The sequence below is a fragment of the Lynx rufus genome, unplaced genomic scaffold (genome assembly GCF_022079265.1).
Source record: "Lynx rufus isolate CCGP_SWC_20201006 ecotype Redwood Valley unplaced genomic scaffold, mLynRuf1.p SCAF_1, whole genome shotgun sequence".
Taxonomy (NCBI): Eukaryota; Metazoa; Chordata; class Mammalia; order Carnivora; family Felidae; genus Lynx; species Lynx rufus.
The window spans coordinates 200,075,924-200,097,032 of NW_025814823.1; the positions used below are offsets into that span (position 1 = coordinate 200,075,924).

A 21,109-nucleotide genomic window follows, 5' to 3' on the forward strand; every position below is an offset into this window, starting at 1 on the left:
CACCTCGGTCTCTCATCTAAGAAGATGAGTTTGAACGGCCAGCCCTTCCCCCATTTGGTGATACCTACAAGTGAAGCTCGCCACCCCTCCCCACCAGAGAGTAACAATTGAATTTTTCTTTAAGCAGTCCGCGGCTCCAACGCAGGAAGGCGAACAGCAGCGCAGGGATAGTTTTGCGCATGCCCTGTAGGGGCGGAAAGAGCCGTCAGGTTGCGCCTGCGCTCTCAGTCGACTTTACTCCGCCTCCGTGGCCGCGGTACCGGTTCAGGGAATCCTGGCGGAATGGTGTTGCGGTGCCAGGTAAGGGTGGGCGCCCTTCCAGATGCATGAGCCCCCTTTTCTTCCCTTCACAGACCCGGCCCTGCTCAGCCGGATCCTTGCCGAAACCACCTTGGTCGAATCTTACGTCCAGGGCCGCAACCACCACCACCAATGTGGCCCCGCCGGGCTTCGGAGGCTTTGCTTGGGCTGCCTTAACGAAGGTCAAGTTCTCTCGCGAACTCTTGGTCTCCGAGGTGCCGGCGTTAGAGGTTTCTAAAGGCACCCTCAGAACCTTTGCCTCCATGCTTCTCAGATTATACGTTTTGGCGAAGACAGTTTTCAAATTAAAAATGCACTTAACTGAGAATTCTTGTAAAAAGAAAAAAAAAGGGCTTCATATAAGCATTTGCAAGCCTCTGATTATTTCATAGAGAAAAATTTGCACAGTGGAACAGGTGGGTCATTTTACTTGGCCAGATTTCTTAGATACCAGGCTGACGGCATAGGTTTGTCCTAGGAAATACCAATTTATCTTGTATTTCAAACCCACCTGCTTTTACAAATGTCCGGGTTTGTATGTTGCATAACTTAATCCTTTGCAGCTGGGTTCAGTGTAATGTGGACTTGAATCAAAGGTCCTATGACAACTGTGAAAGACGTGTGTCGCTTTTTTTTGTTATTTGTGTAATTTATCGCTTGACTCAGACATCTGTTCACCACTAAGGGTTTATAAAGGGTGCTATAATTTTATGTGGAATAAAGACTAACTTCATGGTTTTTAAGAAGATACCGTTAGGGTTTTAGTTGTGGCAAGCTTACATTCATAAAACTAAAAATCATCTGGAAATCAGTCTGAATTGTGCTTAAAACATAAAGAGTTTTCAAAATTTGAACTTGTAGTTATACTAACATTTTTACGGATGATTTAATTTTCTCTAACTGAAAATTGGTCTTTGATTCAAGTGATTGGAAAGCAATAGAGCCCACCGAGACAGAAAAGGTCTATTATGGTTATTGTTAAAGGCATTTTCTCTCCTTTTCAGGTTGAAGTGTTGTATTTTGCAAAAAGTGCTGAAATTGCAGGAATTCGCTCTGAGACTATTTCTGTGCCACAAGAAATAAAAGCATTGCAGCTGTGGAATGAGATAGAAGCACGACATCCTGGGTAGTTAAAAATTTTAGAATGTTTATGATTAACAATTTTTAAATATTTAAAAGTGAGTAAATGATTAGAGAAAAAAAGCTGATTTTTATTTCCATGTACAATTCAGAAAGGGTCATTAGTTGTATTTTTCTGCAACTGCTCCAAAAATCTTAAATTCTGGTATCTAAAAATGCATAATTTTTTAAGGTTAAAGGTATTTTACTAAAAAATCCACAGTGAGCTGGGATACTACCAAAGGGACATGATTTTATTTGCTTATATAATTTACAAAATACTAAAAATGTGGATTCTGCATTTTTATAACATTAAATGAAATTGTTAGAAATTAGGTTGAAAACGTGTGCTTTGAATTTTATGTCCTGCCCCTTCTTTAGAGAACTCAAAGTAGAAATTTCTAAGATTAAAAGAAAAATGAAAGATCACAGACCTTAGCTACTGTTGAATTTGAGTTTTTGCAATGTTTAATATTTTTCTGGTTCTTGAAAATGTGTAATTTACTGCTGTGGTTCCTACCTCAAGTCCTTTTTGCAACAAAAATGTAATTACAGCTTATTTAAAGGTATTCTAGGAATATTTTGTCATTTAAGTCTGTATAGATTTTTAACTAGGAAGTCTTAGTGTAATGTAAAAGATACTCCAAAGTGTGGGTTTATAAGAGAAAATTACTTCTTGATTTCATGTCTTTTAACTTGCTCTGAAAGTGTCCTGGTAATCATTGAAATGAGGTGGGGCTTCTGTTCTGCTTTACTTTTAACCTTTTACCTCTTGAGAGACACCTGGTTTTGTAGGAAAATTCTGAGATACACTTCGTATACTTGTATACTCAGAAGATCTCCTGGGGAGGGCACGTACTGATTAGAAAATTTCTTTTTCTCTCTCTCTCTTTTTTTTTTTTTTTGACCTGGTCTCAATGTTGTCTAGTCTAGTATTTTGGGGGTAGGGGGGTTTGTTTAACTCCCCAAGGCACATAACCTCCGTTAAAGAATTGTTAGCATTTTACTGTGTACTTTGTGGTGAATAAGTAGGTTCTTCAGTGAGTATGTGCTTTCTCTGCAGAGTGTGAATTGGCTTAATTAGTAACTTTGCAGGTGATGCCTCATGAAGTAATATTTATGGCTATTTTTAGTTGCAGCTGAAGAGATTGGAGATCTAACACTGCATTGATACTTCCAATTATGCTTTTTCCCCTTCAGATTGGCTGATGTCAGAAATCAGGTGATATTTGCTGTCCGTCAAGAATATGTCGAGCTTGGAGATCAGCTCCTCCAGCTTCAGTCAGGAGATGAAATTGCCATTATCCCCCCCATTAGTGGAGGGTAGTGCTCTTGAGCCACTTGGGTGTGTGAGGTATGTTTTTCTTAACCAGTCTTGTGGAGAAGGATCACAAAGGCGATAGTGTACTCTTGGTAAGTCTGCCTACACCAATAAAGAGTTGGTGCAGACAGACCTGTGCATACCTGCCTTTCATCTCTGCATCTGTTCTCTTGTAAGCACTTTAATATAAAGTCAGTTTGATATGTTCATTCTGTTGAATTCAGATGGTTTATGGAAACTATATTATGTGTCAGGCACAGCGCTGGATGCTGGAGTATTAATATTCCTATTTTGCAGGAAGGAAAACTGAAATTCAGAGAAGTTAAAAAACTTGTTTACACTCACATAGCTAAGAGGTGGCAGAGCCAACATTTGATTTCAGATTATTGGAGTCTCTGTACTTTTTCACAAAGATGCTTATTAATCCAGGAAAATAGCCCTCTTGGGCACAGAGAAATGTGGAAAAATTGCATAGCCAGAAAGTGAAAAGATCACTGTGCTTAGTAAGAAAGCTTACCATTTTCCAGGTAGAAAGAAACAGCTTTATTATGATAGCTGTGTTGCAGGTAGCTCTGGGACCCATTGCGTCTTGCCATCTTTACAAATAATCTAGAAATTAATGATTATCTTCAATTAAAGAGTTTTGGCGAGTTAGGAATGAAAGAAAGCTTTTTTAGTTTAATAGGGCTTTTCTCCAGAGTCAAGAGTAAATACCATACTCATTGGCAAAATCTTGGCCTCACTAAAGAATGAAACGTACCCAGGATGCCAGTTTTTTTTTTTTCACCTGTTTTTTTCTCCACTTTGCTGGAGAGCAGTGCCCCAAAAAGTGAGGAATATATATTGCAAAGCAAATTGCCCACAATACTGATAAAGACTGGATCTTTCTTAGTCCTCCTGTTTGGAAATAATGGAATTTCTTGATTTGTATCTCAGTTTTACTTGGAAACTGGTCACCATATCACTACCATGATTTTAGAAAAATGCCATTTTTCAGAGTTTGGAATTTATTCAGAAACAGTATGCTGCCATTAAACTGTGTGTGTGTGTGTATGTATGTGAGAAAGAGATGGGAGTTCTCTGGAAATAGGAAGATTACTTAACAGCATTGTGTATTGTTTGAAGGTGTCTGAAAGGATTTGTGACATGGTTTTATTTATTTATTTTTTAATATAATTTATTGTCAAATTGACTAACATATAGTGTGTAAAGTGTACTCTTGGTTTTGGGGGTAGATTCCCATGGTTCATTGCTTACACACAACACCCAGTGCTCATCCCAACAAGTGCCCTCCTCAATACCCATCACCCATTTTCCCCTGTCCCCCAACCCCCCATCAACCCTAAGTTCTCTGTATTTAAGAGTCTCTTACACTTCGTATAAGAGGGAGTCCCTCTCTCTGTCTCTTTTTTCCCCTTCTCTTCCCCCAAGGTGTTCAGTTAAGTTTCTCAAGATCCATATATAAGTGAAAACATATGACATCTGTCTCTGAGTGATGTATTCCACTGTGCATAATAGCCTCCAGTTACATCCACGTTGCTGTAAATGGCATGATTTCACTCTTTCTCATTGCTAAGTAGTATTCCATTGTATATATAAACCACATCTTCTTTATCCATTCATCAGTTGATGGACATTTGGGCTCTTTCCATAATTTGGCTATTGTTGAAAGTGCTGCTATAAACATTGGGGTACATGTGCCCCTATGAATGACACTCTTGTATCCTTTGGATAAATTCCTAGTAGTGCTATTGCTGGGTCATAAGGTAGTTCTATTTTTAATTTTTTGAGGAACCTCCACACTGTTTTCGAGAGCAGCTGCACCAGTTTGCATTCCTACTAACAGTGCAAGAGGGTTCCCGTTTCTCCACATTCTCGCCAGTATCTGTTGTTTCCTGAGTTGTTAATGTTAGCCACTCTGACCGTTGTGAGGTGGTATCTCGGTGTGGTTTTGATTTCTTTTTCCCTGATGATGAGTGACATTGAGTGTTTTTTTCATGTGTCTATTGGCCATCTGGATGTCTTTGAAAAAAGTGTCTACTCATGACTTCTGCCCATTTCTTCGCTGGATTATTTGTTTTCCGGGTGTTGAGTTTGGTAAGTTCTTTATAGATTTTGGATACTAACCCTTTATCCAGTATGTCATTTGCAAATATCTTTTCCCATTCCGTTGGTTGCCTAGTTTTGTTGATTGTTTCCTTTGCAGTGCAGAAGCTTTTTGTCTTGTTGAGATCCCAATCTCAACATTTTTGCTTTTAATTCCCTTGCCTTTGGAGATGTGTTGAGCAAGAAATTGCTGTGGCTGAGGTCAGAGAGGTTGTTTCAAGCTTTCTCATCTAGGGCTTAGATGGTTTCCTGTCTCACATTTAGGTCTTTCATCCGTTTTGAGTTTATTTTTGTGTATGGTGTCACAAAGTCGTCTAGTTTCATTCTTCTGCATATTGTCCAGTTAGTTCTCCCAGCACCATTTATTAAAGAGACTGTTTTTTCCATTGGCTACTCTTTCCTGCTTTGTCAAAGATTAGTTGGCCATACATTTGTGGGTCCAATTCTGGGGTTTCTATTCTATTCCGTTTGTCTATGTGTTTGTTTTTGTGCCAATACCATACTGTCTTGGTGATTACAGCTTTGGGGTAGAGGCTAAATTCTGGGATTGTGATGCCTCCTGCTTTGGCTTTTCTTTTTCAATATTACTTTGGCTATTCAGGGTCTTTTGTGGTTCCATACAAATTTTAGGATTGTTTGTTCTAGCTTTGAGAAGAATACTGGTGCAATTTTGATTGGGATTGTATTGATTGTGTAGATTGCTTTGGGTAGTATTGACATTTTAACAATATTTATTCTTCCAGTTCATGAGCACAGAGTGTTTTTCCATTTCTTTGTGTCTTCTTCAGTTTCCTTCATAAGTTTTCTATGGTTTTAGCATGCAGATTTTTTATATCTTTGGTTAGGTTTATTCCTAGGTATTTTATGGTTCTTGGTACAATTGTAAATGGGATCAATTTCTTGATTTCTCCTTCTGTTGCTTCATTATTGATGTGAAGAAATGCAACCGATTTCTCTACTTTGATTTTGTACCCTGTGACTTTACTGAATTCGTGTATCAGTTCTAGCAGCCTTTTGGTGGTCTTTCAGTTTTCCATATAGAGTATCATGTCATCTGCAAGAAGTGAAAGTTTGACTTCTTGTTTGCCAGTTTTGATGCCTTTTGTTTCATTTTGTTGTCTGCTAAGGCGGGGACTTCCAACAATATGCTAAACAACAGCGGTGAGAGTAGGCATCCCTGTCATGTTCCTGATCTCTGGGGGAAAGCTCTCAATTTTTCCCCATTGAGGATGATATTGGCTGTGGGCTTTTCATATATGGCTTTACGATATTTAGGTGTGTTCCTTCTATCCCTACTTTCTTGAGGGTTTTTATGAAGAAAGATGCTATATTTTGTAAAATGCTTTTTCTGCATCTATTGACAGGATCATATGGTTCTTATCCTTTCTTATACTAATGTGATGTATCACATTGATTGATTAGCGAATATTGAACCAACCCTGCAGCCCAGGAATGAATCCCACTTGATCATGGTGAATAATTCTTTTTACATGCTGTTGAATTCAATTTGCTAGTATCTTAAGTTTTTTTTGCATCCATGTTCATCAGGGATATTGGCCTGTAATTCTCCTTTTTTGTGGGGTGTCTGTCTGGTTTGGGAATCAAGGTAATGCTGGCTTCATAGAATGAGTCTGGAAGTTTTCCTTTTGTTTCTATTTTTTGGAACAGCTTGAGAGGGATAGGTATTAACTCTGCTTTAAATAAACTCTGGTAGAATTCCTCTGGGAAGCCCTCTGGCTCAGGACTGTTATTTGTTGGGAGATTTTTGATAACTGATTCAATTTCTTCACTAGTTATGGGTCTGTTCAAATTTTCTATTTCTTTTTGAGTTTTGGTAGTGTGTGGGTGTCTAGGAATTTGGCCATTTCTTCCAGGTTGTCATAGTATTCTCTGATAATTGCTTGTATTTCTGAGGGATTGGTTGTGATAAATCCATTTTCATTCATGATTTTATCTGTTTGGGTCCTCTGTCTTTTTTTAGAAGTCTGGCTAGGGATTTATCAACTTTGTTTATTTTTTCAAAAACCAGCTCTTAGTTTCATTGATCTGTTCTACTCTTTCTTTGGATTCTATATTGTTTATTTCTGCTCTGATCTTTATTATTTCTCTTCTGCTGGCCTTGGGGTGTCTTTGTTGTTCTGCTTCTAGTTCCTTTAGGTGTGCTGTTAGATTTTGTATTTGGGATTTTTCTTGTTTCTTGAGATGGCCTGGATTGCAATGTATTTTCCTGTTAGGACTGCCTTTGCTGCATCCCAAAGGGTTTGGACTGTTGTGTTTTCATTTTCATTTGTCTCCATATATTTTTTAATTTCTTTTTTAATTTCCTGGTTGACCCATTCATTCTTCATTTTTTTAAATATGAAATTTATTGTCACATTAGTTTCCATACAAAACCCAGTACTCATCCCAACAGGTGCCTTCCTCAGTACCCATCACCCACCCTTCTGTCCCTCCCACCCCCCATCAACCCTCAGTTTGTTATCAGTTTTTAAGAGTCTCTTATGTTTTGGCTCCCTCCTTCTCTAACCCCCCCCTTTTTTTTTCTTTTCTTCCCCTCCCCCATGGTCTTCTGTTTCTCAGGATCCACATAAGAGTGAAAACATATGGTATCTGTCTTTCTCTGTATGACTTATTTCACTTAGCATAAGGCTTTCCAGTTCCATCCATTTTGCTACAAAAGGCTATATTTCATTCTTTCTCATTGCCATGTAGTATTCCATTGTGTATATAAACCACAATTTCTTTATCCATTCATCAGTTGATGTACATTTGGGCTCTTTCCATAATATGGCTATTGTTGAAAGTGCTGCTATAAACACTGGGGTACAAGTGCCCCTATGCATTGCACTCCTGTATCCCTTGGGTAAATTCCTAGCAGTGCTATTGCTAGGACATAGGGTATATCTATTTTTAATTTTTTGAGGAACCTCCACACTGTTTTCGAGAGCAGCTGCACCAGTTTGCATTCCCACCAACAGTGCAAGATGGTGCCCATTTCTCCACATCCTCGCCAGCATCTGTAGTCTCCTGATTTGTTCATTTTAGCCACTCTGACTGGCATGAGATGGTATCTGAGTGTTTTGTATTTTGTGGTATATGAGTGTTTGTATTATGACTTGTATTTCCCTGATGAGGAGCAACGTTGAGCATCTTTTCATGTGCCTGTTGGTCATCTGGATGTCGTCTTTAGAGAAGTGTCTATTCATGTTTTCTGCCCATTTCTTCACTGGATTATTTGTTTTTTGGGTATGGAGTTTGGTGAGCTCTTTATAGATTTTGGATACTAGCCCTTTGTCTGATATGTCATTTGCCAATATCTTTTCCCATTCTGTTGGTTGCCTTTTAGTTTTGTTGATTGTTTCCTTTGCTGTGCAGAAGCTTTTTATCTTCATGAGGTCCCAATAGTTCGTTTCTGCTTTTAATTCCCTTGCCTTTGGAGATGTGTCAAGTAAGAAATTGCTGTGGCTGAGGTCAGAGAGGTTTTTTTCTGCTTTCTCCTCTAGGGTTTTGATGGTTTCCTGTCTCACATTCACATCCTTTATCCATTTTGAGTTTATTTTTGTGAATGGTGTGAGAAAGTGGTCTGGTTTCAACCTTCTGCATGTTGCTGTCCAGTTCTCCCAGCACCATTTGTTAAAGAGACTGTCTTTTTTCTATTGGATATTCCTTCCTGCTTTGTCAAAGGTTAGTTGGCCATACTTTTGTGGGTCTAATTCTGGCATTTCTATTCTATTCCATTGGTTTCTGTGTCTGTTTTTGTGCCAATACCATGCTGTCTTGATGATTACAGCTTTGTAGTAGAGGCTAAAGTCTGGGATTGTGATGCCTCCCACTTTGGTCTTCTTCAAAATTACTTTGGCTACTCCAGCTTTCTTTTGATTTCCAGTACCATGATATATAGTTCTCCATACCCTCACTTTTAATCTGAAGGTGTCCTCAGGTCTAAAATGAGTCTCTTGTAGACAGCAGATAGATGGGTCTTGTTTTTTTATCCATCTGATACCCTATGTCTTTGGTTGGAGCATTTAGTCCATTTACATTCAGTGTTATTACTGAAAGATATGAGTTTAGAGTCATTGTGATGTCTGTAGGTTTCATGCTTGTAGTGATGTCTTTGGTACTTTGTGGTCTTTGCAACATGTCACTCACAGAATCCCCCTTAGGATCTCTTGTAGGACTCGTTTAGTGGTGATGAATTCCTTCAGCTTTTGTTTGGGAAGACCTTTATCTCTCCTATTCTGAATGACAGACTTGCTGGATAAAGGATTCTCGGCTGCATATTTTTTCTGTTCATCACATTGAAGATTTCCTTCCATTCCTTTCTGGCCTGCCAAGTTTCAGTAGATAGGTCTTCCACTAGTCTTATGGGTCTCCCTTTATATTTTAGAGTGTGTTTATCCCTAGCTGCTTTCAGAAGTTTCTCTTTATCCTTGTATTTTGCCAGTTTCACTATGATATGTCGTGCAGAAGATCGATTCAAGTTACATCTGAAGGGAGTTCTCTGTGCCTCTTGGATTTCAATGTCTTTTTCCTTCCCCAGATCAGGGAAGTTCTCAGCTATGATTTGTTCAAGTACACTTTCAGCCCCTTTCTCTCTCTCTTCCTCTTCTGGAATTCCTATTATACAGATATTGTTCTGTTTGATTGCATCACTTAGTTCTCTAATTCTCCCCTCATACTCCTGGATTTTTTTAATCTCTCTTTTTCTCAGCTTCCTCTTTTTCCATAATTTTATCTTCTAATTCACCTATTCTCTCTGCCTCTCCAATCTGAGCTGTGGTCACCTCCATTTTATTTTGCACCTCATTTATAGCATTTTTAGCTCCTCCTGACTATTTCTTAGTCACTTTAGTCTATCTGTAGCAATAGATTCTCCACTGTCCTCTATACTTTTTTCAAGCCCAGCGATTAATTTTCTGACTATTATTCTAAATTCTTGTTCCTTTATATTGCTTAAATCGTTTTTGATCAATTCGTTAGCTGTCGCTACTTCCTGGAGTTTCTTTTGAGGAGAATCCTTCCATTTCGTCATTTTGGATAGTCCCTGGGGTGGCGCAGAACTGCAGGGTACTTCCCCTGTGCTGTCTGGAGGAACTTGTGTTGGTGGGCGGGGCCACTATCAGACCTGCTGTCTGTCCTCAGCTCACCGCTGGGGTCACAGTCAGACTGGTTTGTACCTTATCTTCCCTTCTCCCAGGGGCAGGACTCACTGTGGAGTAGTGTGCCCCCCGTCTGGGCTGCTTGCACACTGCCAGGCTTGCAGTGCTGCTTTGATGGGATTTGGCATGTTAGCTGGGGTGGATCTGCAAGGTGCACAGGGGTGGGAGGGGCAGGCTTAGCTAGCTTTGCTGTCGGTGGTCACCTGCGGGAAGGGCCCTTCAGCACCTGGAGGGAGGCAGACCCATTGGAGGGATGGATCCATAGAAGCACAGCATTGGGTGTTTGCTCAGGGCAAGCAAGTTCAGTGATGGGAACTGGTTCCCTTTGGGATTTCGGCTGGGGGATGGGCAAGGGAGATGGCGCTCGCCAGCGCCTTTGTTCCCTGCCGAGCTGAGCTCTGTCTTCCAGGGCTCAACACCTCTCACCCCCATGTCCTCTTGCCCTCCCACTCTCTGAGCAGAGCTGTTGACTTATAACATTCCAGATGTTAAGTCCTGCTGGCTGTCAGAACTCATGGAGTCCGGCCCCTCCGCTTCTGCAAGCCAGACTTCAGGGGCTCTGCCTTGCCAGGTGGGCTGCCCCTCCACTGCCCCGGCTCCCTCCCGCCAGTCTGTGTAGCATGCACCGCTTCTCCATCCTACCCTCTTCCGTGGGCCTCTTGTCTACACTTGGCTCCGGAAAGTCCGTTCTGGTAGTCTTCTGGCGGTTTTCTGGGTTATTTAGGCAGATATGGGTGGAATCTAAGTGATCAGCAAGACGAGGTGAGCCCAGTGTCCTCCTGTGCCACCATGTTCACACCCATTCATTCTTTAGTAGGATGTTCTTTAACCTCCATGTATTTGGAGGTTTTCCAAACTTTTTCCTGTGGTTGATTTCAAGTTTCATAGCGTTGTGATCTGAAAATGTGCATGGTATGATCATTTCTTTTATATTTATTGAGGGCTGTTTTGTGATCCAGTATGTGATCTATCTTGGAGAATGTTCTGTGTGCACTCGAGAAGAATGAATATATCTGTCAAGTCCATCTGGTCCAGTGTATCATTCAGGGCCAGTGTTTGTTTATTGATTTTATGTCTGGATGATCTGTCCATTGTTGTAAGTGGAATATTAAAGTCCCCTGCAGTTACCACATTCTTACCAATAGGATTGCTTATGTTTGTGATTGTTTTATATGTGTGGGTGCCTCTGAATTGGGTGTATAGACATTTATAATTGTTAGCTCTTCTTGATGGATAGACCCTGTAATTATGATATAATGCTCTTCTTCATCTCTTGTTACAACCTTTAGTTTAAAATCTAGTTTGTCTGACACAAGTATGGCTGCTCCAGCTTTCTTTTGACTTCCAGTAGCATGATAGATGGTTCTCCATTCCCTCACTTTCAGTCTGAAGGTGTCCTCAGGTCTAAAATGAGTCTCTTGTAGACAGCAGATAGATGGCTCTTGTTTTTTTATCCATTCTGATACCCTGTGTCTTTTGATTGGAGCATTTAGTCCATTTACATTCAGTGTTATTATTGATATGAATTTAGAGTCATTGTGTTATCTTTAGGTTTCATGCTTGTAGTGATATCTCTGGTCCTTTGTGGTCTTTGCATCGTTCCACTCACAGAGACCCCTTAGGATCGCTTGCAAGACTGGTTTAGTGGTCATGAATTCCTTCGGTTTTTGTTTGGGAAAACCTTTATCTCTCCTTCTATTCTGAATGACCGGCTTGGTGGATAAAGGATTCTTGGCTGCATATTTTTCCTATTCAGCACATTGAAAATTTCCTGCCACTCCTTTCTGGCCTGCCAAGTTTCAGTAGATAGGTCTGCTACTATCCTTACGTGTCTACCCTTATAAGTTAAGGCCCGTTTATCCCTAGCTGCTTTCAGAATTCTCTCTTTGTCTTTTTATTTTGCCTGTTTCACTATGATATGTTGTACAGAAGATCAATTCAAATTATGTCTGAAGGGAGTTCTCTGTGCCTCCTGGATTTCAGTGTCTGTTTCCTTCCCCAGATTGGGGGAAGTTCTCAGCTATGATTTGTTCAAGTATCCCTTCCACCCCTTTCTCAGTCTCTTCTTTTTCTGGAACTCCTATGATACGGATATGATTACGTTTCATTGATTCAGTTAGTTCTCTAATTCTCCCCTTGTGGTCCAGAATAGTTTTATCTCTTTTTCTCAGCTTCATCTTTTTCCATATTTTTATCTTCTGTTTTACTTATTCTTCTCTCTGCCTCTTCAGTCCTCACCGTTACTGCCTCTAGTTTATTTTGCACCTCATTTATAGCAGTTTTAAATTCATCATGAGTATTTTTTAGTTCCTTGATCTCTGCAGCAATAGATTCTCTGCTGTCTTCTATGTTTTTTTCAAGCTCAGCGATTAATCTTATGACTATCATTCTAAATTCTTGTTCAGTTATATTGTTTATGTGTTTTGATCGATTCTTCAGCTGTCATTTCTTCCCGGATTTCTTTTGAGAATTATTCTGTTTCATCATTTTGACTAGTTTCTTTTCTTTCTCTTTTTTTTTTATTGATCAAAGTCTATTGTAAATTTATTTTTTTTTAATTTTATTTTTAATGTTTTAAAATTTACATCTGAATTACTTACCATATAGTGAAACAGTGATTTCAGGAGTAGATTCCTTAATGCCCCTTACCCATTTAGCCCATCTCCCCTCCCACAACCCCTCTAGCAACCTTCAGTTTCTTCTCCATATTTATGAGTCTCTTCTGTTTTGTCCACCTCCCTGTTTTTATATTATTTTTGTTTCCCTTCTGTTTTGTCTCTTAAAGTCCTCATATGAGTGAAGTCATATGATTTTTGTCTTTCTCTAATTTCACTTAGCATAATACCCTCCAGTTCCATTCATGTAGTTGTAAATAGCAAGATTTCATTCTTCTTGATTGCCGAGTAATACTCCATTACACACACACACACACACACACACACACACACACACACACACACAGACACGCTACCTTTTATTTATCCATTTATCCATCAGTGGACATTTGGGCTTTTTCCATACTTTGGCTATTGTTGATAGTGCTGCTGTAAACATAGGGGTGTCCCTTCAAAACAGCACACCTGTATCTCATGGATAAATGCCTAGTAGTGCAATTGCTGGGTGGTAGGGTAGTTCTAGTTTTAGTTTTTTGAGGAACCTCCATACTGTTTTCCAGAGTGGCTGCACCAGCTTGTATTCCCACCAACAATGCAAAAGAGATCCTCTTTCTCTGCATCCTCACCAACATGTTGTTGCCTGAGTTGTTAATGTTAGCTGTTCTGACAGGTGTAAGGTGGTATCTCATTGTGGTTTTGATTTGTATTTCCCTGATGATGAGTGATGTTGAGCATTTTTTCATGTGTTGGTTGGCCATCTGGATGTCTTCCTTGGAGAAGTGTCTATTCATGTCTTTTGCCCATTTCTTCACTGGGTTAGTTGTTTTTTGGGTGTTGAGTTTGATAAGTTCTTTATAGATTTTGGATACTAACCCTTTATCTGATATGTCATTTGCAAATATCTTCTCCCATTCTGTCGGTTGCCTTTTAATTTTGCAGATTGTTTCCTTCGCTGTGCAGAAGCTTTTTATTTTGATGAGGTCCCAGTAGTTCATTTTTGAATTTTGGCTAGTTTTCTGTCCCTTGTGTGTTTTAAAAGCTTGTTATGTGGCCTGCACCTGTGAGCACTACTGTATTAAAGAGGGATCATACGTTGTCCAGGGCCTGGCCCTTCAGGAGCTGTTTTTTGGAGTGTTACTTGCTCTCTGTTGTTGTGACTCTGGTTGCATTTTCTCCCTACTCGTAGTGATCCTTTGGACCCTCCACCAGGTGTGCTTTGATTTGTTCATTGAAGTAGCCCTCGAAAAGAAAACAAAGAAACAAATACAAAAAGACAAAAAACATCAGCTATAACAAAACAACGGGGTTGAGGCATTGTTGATGGAAGAGGTCTTATCCCATACAAAGAGAGAAATGACAGCAGCGGGGAAGAAGAAAAGAAAAGTGAGCAGGCAGAGAAACTCTACAGCTTATTCCAGAGAGAGAGGAAAATAAAGAGATATAGAACAGGTATAAAGAGAATAGATTAAATATGTCTGCTTAGATAAACCAACAACCAGAATAACCAGACTACAGGAGAGAAGAAGTAAGAAGGAGAAAAGGAAGAAAAATAAATAAATAAAATATATAATATATACATATATAATAAGAATTGTCCAAGAATTAAATCAGGCAGTGCAGTACTGCTGGGTGCCTTGGAACTGGTGGCAGTGCTGATCTGGAGGAGCAGCTCTCTGGTTTGTTAGTGTCAATCCCGCTTTGGTAGATACACAGTTACCAGGTATGGAGGGGCATGGTTTGGTGTAGGCAGCTCCCGCCTCCACTGTGGGGCCCGCAGACCGATCCCTGAGGACCCATCTTGGTGGTGATGGGGAGAAAAATGGCGACACCACAGTCTCCGCTCCATCGTCCGGCTGTCCCAAACCACTCTGTTCAGACCATGTTTGCAATGCTGCAGGCGCGAACAAGGCAGTTTGTTCTGCTCCCCCGACCCCATGCCTCCCTGGTGCTCGGCTGGGACTTAAACCCCGATGTTTTACAGATTCTCTCTCCATACACCTGGGATCTGGGGAAGTGCCACTCGGTGCCACCGATATATGGCTTATGGCTGGTGGGCGCAGGCAGTCTTTGTCCTTTGAAAGGTTATATACCTTCTTCCCACAGCACTCCAGGAAGGGGATTGCTTTCTCCCACTGCGGACTGTGCCTCTGAACTAGTTACTGAGCCTGGGGAAAGCCCCGCAGTTAGAGATTGGATCTTTCTCCCTCCCGGTCTGTGGTTTTTCTCTTGTTCAGATACAGTCCTAGGCTTCCCCAGCCTATGTTTCTCTTCCCTTTGTCTCTCCGCAGAAGGGGATCCCTTCCCTCAATGCCTACATGGCCTGTTCTGTCTCTTCCAGTTTGCAGTCACACATCTGTGGCCTGCCAGGTTGTCCCCGTGGGTCCCTGGAGACATCTTTGTCACTCTGCAACCCTGACTCTTGGAATTCGAAGTCCTTTGGCCTTAATGCTGCTGTGTTTGAGAGACAAGGGAACGTTGGGTCCCCCTACTAATACACCATGTTGGATCCCCTCCCTAACGTGGTTTTAGAATCCACATCCTTACAGAATCAAAGTGGTAGGAATTTGGTATGGTTTGACGTTCACAGACCATGTTCAGGTTACATGTAAGTTATTGTAAGAAGCTCAGCTGCCATGTACAGGAGGTTGAAACATCCTGGAACCCAGTGGAATGTGAATATTTGTGCTTTTCTTTCTTTCCAGTAGCTGGAAGTATAGGGAAAAAGACATTGGATTTAGTGGGATTCCTTGGTTGGAACCACATTGACGGAGTGCTTAACTCCCCTGAGCCTTCTCTCTCTTGCCTTTCATTGTGAATGAAATCCCGCAGGATTTATGATTATATCCAGACTCCTCATCCGGCAAGACCCAGCCCACGTGCCCACCCTCAGCCCATCTGTTCTCTCCCTCACATCCTGAGCTCCAGCCTCCCTGCAGGTTCTGGAGGCTTTGTATTTGCCATTCCCTGTCTCTGCCTGGGGGTCTGTTCTTCTGTTTCTTTACAGGCTGCTTTCTTTCAGGTCTCACCTCTCTATAGTATGTCTTCAGAAAGGCTTTCTTTGACCCTCTTAAATAGCCCCTTCCCCAGCACCCATGCTCTGTCTCAGAACCCTGTTTATTTGTATAAGTTACCCCTATTTATATTTTTTGTTTATTGCTTTGTTTCTCCCATTCCCATAAGGTGCCCTGAGCGCAGGAGGCAGGTTTTTTGTTCCCTGGTCCTTGTCTAGTGTGTGGGGTTAGTCACTTAGTGAGAATGTAATAGATGCTTGATAAATGAAATGAGAAATGCATGGCAGAGGACTTTGTAGGACATCTGGTGATAGGCACGCAGTTCATTTCCTTATTTCCTCAGTTACTTAACTGGGATTATGCCCGGTTATGAAATGAACTGAGTTCCTGTGGAGTCACCATTGCTTCTGTTCTCCCTCTCTCCCTTCTGAATAAAGAAAAAACCAGTTCTAGGTGTGGTGCATGGGGATGTAGTGATCAGAGGTGATATGTGTGTGTGGCTGAAGGTGTCGATGTCTGACCTATACCACGATAGGAGATAAGAGTAGCAATTCCAGAATTTGGAATAAAGTGGCATATGAGGTAGATTACAGTTCCTTTTATATATCCTGCTTGATTCATTGGGAATATTTATAAATATGTTGAGTTTTGCTCAAATTTTACACTTATTTTTATCATTCAGTTCAAACCATGACTTCTATCACATCTAATGTACAAAAAATATAAATTGAAACACAGTGAGTTGGGTGTTTTGCCTGTAGTACCAATGTTAAGGTTTGTTAATATCTTCCAGGAAAGATATGAATGAAATTGAAGAGAAATCTAAAGATATAATAAAATTCACTGCTGAGAAACTCTCCATAGATGAAGTCTCACAGTTGGTGGTTTCTCCACTCTGTGGTGCAGTATCCCTGTTTGTAGGTAAGTTGTGATTTTCACAGTGTGGGTTGACTACATAAGACAATAGAAATCACCAAGTGTTTTCCATGCTCAGTGTTAATAGAGGATTTTAAGATACTAAGAGCAGTAACCCATGGTGGGTAGACACTTTTTAATTTTTATTCAGATTCAAACCAACCTGTGTTAAAGGCATTAAAAGAGTAGAATAAGAGTCATTATTTTCAAGGAGAATTCTGTATGTTCCAAATATTGAGGGGAAAGAATGGTGGTGATACTAACTTAATGATAGTCCTGGGAGCATAATGTTTCCCATCCTGGTTTGTCCTATGAGTATTTTTGATAACGTTTGCCTCATTAGCGACATTGTATTTCCTCATCTTTATGATAATTATTTTTTGGTTTTCTAACCAAATGTTTGTTTTTAGAAAATTTGAAAGCAATTTGTAGGCAAATTGGTGTGCTGCTGAAATAATCCTTTTTTCTATTAATGTGTTATTTCTATTGTAAGGAAACCTTAATATTTTTCTTTTTCTTTCTTTTTTTTTAGGGACTACAAGAAATAACTTTGAAGGGAAAAAAGTCATTAGCTTAGAATATGAAGCATATCTACCAATGGCGGAAAATGAAATCAGAAAAATTTGTAGTGACATTCGGCAGAAATGGCCAGTCAAACACATAGCAGTGTTTCATAGACTTGGGTATGATTTCCTTTAGCAATTAAATAGTTAATTGCATTTGTTTTCCATCATTGTGCTGATTTTAATTCTGGAATCGTCTGTAGGAATACTATATTAGCATGAGAGGAAGGTTTGTGTATTACTCTGGCAGACAGGCAGACAGTGGATAGCACCTCAAGGGCTGTTTGTTTCATTGTAACATCTGGAGAGTGCCTGATGCTAAAACAAAGTCCAAATGTGCCAAACTCTAAAAGGCCTTGTGCAGACACAAGGCCTGTGCTAATGTGTGCTAAAGTCCTTGAGGCCTTTTAAGAATTGTTTTATAGTCTGGACTCTATTTGTATGATAAGTCTGTTAATAGATTTTTTTTAATGTAGTGCCTTTGAAAGTCATTAAATTAGTTGCCTGTTTATACCACTAAGAAGAGTGGAGTTCTAGACTTTAAAAAGAGCCCAGCAATTGAGACTCCATTTCTGTTATATTACATTAGTTGTTATTTTGCTATTAAAAACTAAATTTCATCAATTCTATTCTTTAATATTTGTTTCTGTTTAATATGCTAACAAATTAGGCACAACCTCAGCATCCCCTCTGCTGAATGCAAACAGGATAAATTACTGTTTTTTAATTAACCTGAAGTTTAAAGTAGAACTGGATATTTAGTTGTAAGAATGCTTTACTGGAATTTTTTTTCATGTGTTTAATATCCTTTAACATGTGGATTCAGAAGAGATGGCAGTTTTTCTTCTTCTTTTTGTTAAAGCTTAGTTCCAGTGTCGGAAGCAAGCATTATCATTGCTGTGTCCTCGGCCCATAGGACTTCATCCCTTGAAGCTGTGAGCTATGCCATTGATACTTTAAAAGCCAAGGTGCCCATATGGAAAAAGGTAAGGAAATATCTAATTTTGCCATTTGGACATGGTTTTTCTCACAAATTGTTTAAAAGATAAGGAATGAGATTACATGTAGAACTTGTATTCTAGGGTCTTCCCTGACTCTATAGAATCATGTTTTCTTTATCTGAAATAGTATTTATGTAATATCTCCTTTCCAAAGTTTGTTAAACATGAAAAGTACATGTTTTCCATTGGTTCATATATGAATTCATTCACTTTGAATTAGAATTCCCTTGAGTTAGTCCTGTGGAGAGTGATAATAATGCACAGCTGTTCAGCAATAGGTAAACAAGATTTCTCGAGGCAAAAGAGCAAGCAACGTTCTAGAATTTCTTCTTAGGAAAAAAGAGTGGGGTATTGCCTCTTTGGAGAAAATGCATAGTGAGTGGATTTTCAAACATAAATAGGAAATTCTAGCTCGTTTTCTGTCAACACATCAAACCAATCAGTAAGAGCGAATCTCTGGTTAAAGAGGACATTCTGAAGGGATGAAAAGACCCAACTCCTTAAGTTCTTCCATGGTGTAGTAACAGTAACAGTGGGGTTGTTCTGAACTCTCAAACTTGTAATTGCCTTTAAGAGTCTAGAATTGCCCACAGCATTTTGGCTGGGTAGCAAAGCCAAGGAGGGAATTAACGTCTCATCAGAGGGCAGAGCGTGTCTTTCCTAGGAGCCTGCTGGCTCCGTTTGTGGTAGAGATGAACAAATTGGACTCTTACACAGGACCTATGAAACCCAGTGACCATGTTTTCTGAATAAAAACTGAAACTGGGGTGCCTGGGTGACTCAATTGGTTAAGCGACCAGCTTCGGCTCAGGTCATGTTCTCACAGTTCGTGAGTTCGAGCCCTGCATCGGGCTCTGTACTGACAGCTCAGAGCCTGGAGCCTGCTTCCGATTCTGTGTCTCCCTCACTCTCTGCCCCTTCCCCACTCATGCTCTGTCTCTCTCTCAAAAATGAAGTTTAAAAAAATTTTGAAATGAATGAAAACTGACACCTGTTCTTATAAGGGGATACTTTGGGATTTGAAGATAGGATTTGTGACAGAAAACAGTCTCTGTGAAGCTCAGCTATGGTGGCTTTGCTTTGAACAAAGCTGCCACCATTTTGATAGACTACATGAGGCAGTCTCCTGAATAGAGTGAGTCAGGGAGAGCATTCTCCATTGAGTTGTGAATCTGGGTGGCAGAGGTAGCTTTTTTTTTTTTAATTAATTTTAATTTAATTTAATTTTTTCAGATAGTACAAGCAGGGGAGAGGGGCAGAAGAAGAGAACCTTTTTTTATTTTTTAAAAGTTATTTGAGAGAGAGAAAGAACACATGCATAGGGGAGGGACAGAGAGGGAGAGAGAGACAGAGAGAGAGAGAGAGAGAGAGAGAGAGACAGAGAGAGAGAGAGAGAGAGAGAGAGAGAGAGAGAGAGAATCCTAAGCAGGCTCTGTGCTATCAGCGTAGAACCCAACAATCCATGAGAGCATGATCTGAGCTGAAATCAAGAATCAGATGCTTAACCTGCTGAACCACCCAGGTGGCTTAAGAGAGAATCTTAAGCAGGATCCATGCTTAGTGCAGAACCCAACGTGGGACTTGATCCCATGACCCTGGGATCATGATCTGAGCCCAAATCAGAAGTCAAACACTCAACCACCTGAGTCATCAGGCACCCCAGTCGCTCTCCTTACCAAGGAGAAAGAATGGACAGCCTGCTCATAGAAAGTAGATGAGAGAGTGGGTCCCTGGAATAAGAGGGTGGGCAGGATTGGGGCATCCTCTCATCTTTATACTTCAAGGTCTAGCTGAGCTTTCTGTTTACTTTTCTGTCTGTAGAGGTTGAGAGGGTATATACAGTGTTCAGAGGAAGGTCGAATTTGGATTTCTGTCCCTCAGAAATAGGATTTGACTGGAGATTGAGAAGAAAGATTGATACATTCTTATTCCCCTCCCTTCCGAGTATCATCTCAATTCGTGTCGGGTTCTAGTCCCACCTGTGCTTTGAGATCATTGGTGAAATAGCCGGGTAGGCAGGTAGGTGGGGCACACACTTACAAAGCAATTGTCAATTGTCTCTAGGGTAGAGCCCAAACCTGCTTAAGAACTTCTGTGGGTGGTCACTTAATTTCACACCTAGTGGAAATATCCCATCAGCCTGTGGAAAAGCATATACAGAAATGCTGAAGTAGATGTGTTTGGAAAGAAAAAAGTGTTTAAAATTATTAAAGACCTTGCATCTTCCCTGTGTAACCTTGCTCAGGCTGTCTCCTGACATGGTCCCAAATGGAATTGTTTATTCCATTCTGTGGTTGTACCTTGCCTTGTTAAGTCTTCATGTCAGTGTTTCTCCCACTGGATTGGGGTCCTTAAGTGGAGGGAACAGGTTTATTCAGTTTTCTCCTTTCAGTGCCTCAAACAAATGTTTATTGGATTGTTGGAAGAGTAGCAGATTTAACTAGATTCATTTACCTGAATTTTTCTGATGCAGTTGAATTTATTAAGCCACTCTGTTTTGAATACCTGTTATGGTTCTGTTTTTCAGGAAATGTATGAAGAATCATCATCATCTTGGAAAAGAAACAAAGAGTGCTTTTGGACAGCCAGTGATTAATTCACACATTTTTTTTAGAGAACTAAAATTAAACTTGGTAAACTGTCTTTAATCACATTTTGATTTTTCTTTTCTAGAAGTTAAGCTAGTTTACTGAAACACAGTCTCTTGTGTTACACCAGTGGGACAAAAGGGAGAAAAAAAAAATGAGTGTTAGGATGAAGGCTTATGCAGGAGCCACAGATTGAGGAAAGACTTCAGGGAAAAAATGGTAGAGTAAATTTAAATGTGAGGAAAGATGCCTGTGGTAGACACACCATTCCATGAAGTAGGAAATTCAAATTACTTATATATTTTTTTCAATGAGAAGCAAAATGAAAACATTTTATTTTCTTTGAAAGTAATAGTAGATGGTCAGTGAGTGAAATATTTTGTGATTTTGTGGATATTTTTGTCCTTTGGA

General features: G+C 40.1%; 1 protein-coding gene across 3 annotated transcripts; it reads left to right on the forward strand.

Moving 5' to 3' along the window:
• Nucleotides 1–246: 246 nt before the first annotated feature.
• On the forward strand, nucleotides 247–20,763 carry MOCS2 (molybdenum cofactor synthesis 2). 3 transcript variants are annotated; one of them, XM_047092734.1, is made up of 6 exons: nucleotides 247–300; nucleotides 2,620–2,773; nucleotides 16,425–16,552; nucleotides 17,079–17,229; nucleotides 17,972–18,095; nucleotides 20,638–20,763. In XM_047092734.1, the coding sequence occupies exons 2-6, from the start codon at nucleotides 2,667–2,669 to the stop codon at nucleotides 20,704–20,706; spliced, it is 579 nt and encodes a 192-aa protein (XP_046948690.1). In that variant the 5' UTR covers nucleotides 247–300; nucleotides 2,620–2,666; the 3' UTR covers nucleotides 20,707–20,763. The 3 variants fall into 3 exon arrangements, with proteins under 3 accessions (XP_046948690.1, XP_046948699.1, XP_046948707.1); XM_047092743.1 differs by lacking the exon at nucleotides 247–300 and adding an exon at nucleotides 1,337–1,426; XM_047092751.1 differs by lacking the exon at nucleotides 247–300 and adding an exon at nucleotides 1,425–1,478.
• The last annotated feature ends 346 nt before the right edge of the window (nucleotides 20,764–21,109 follow it).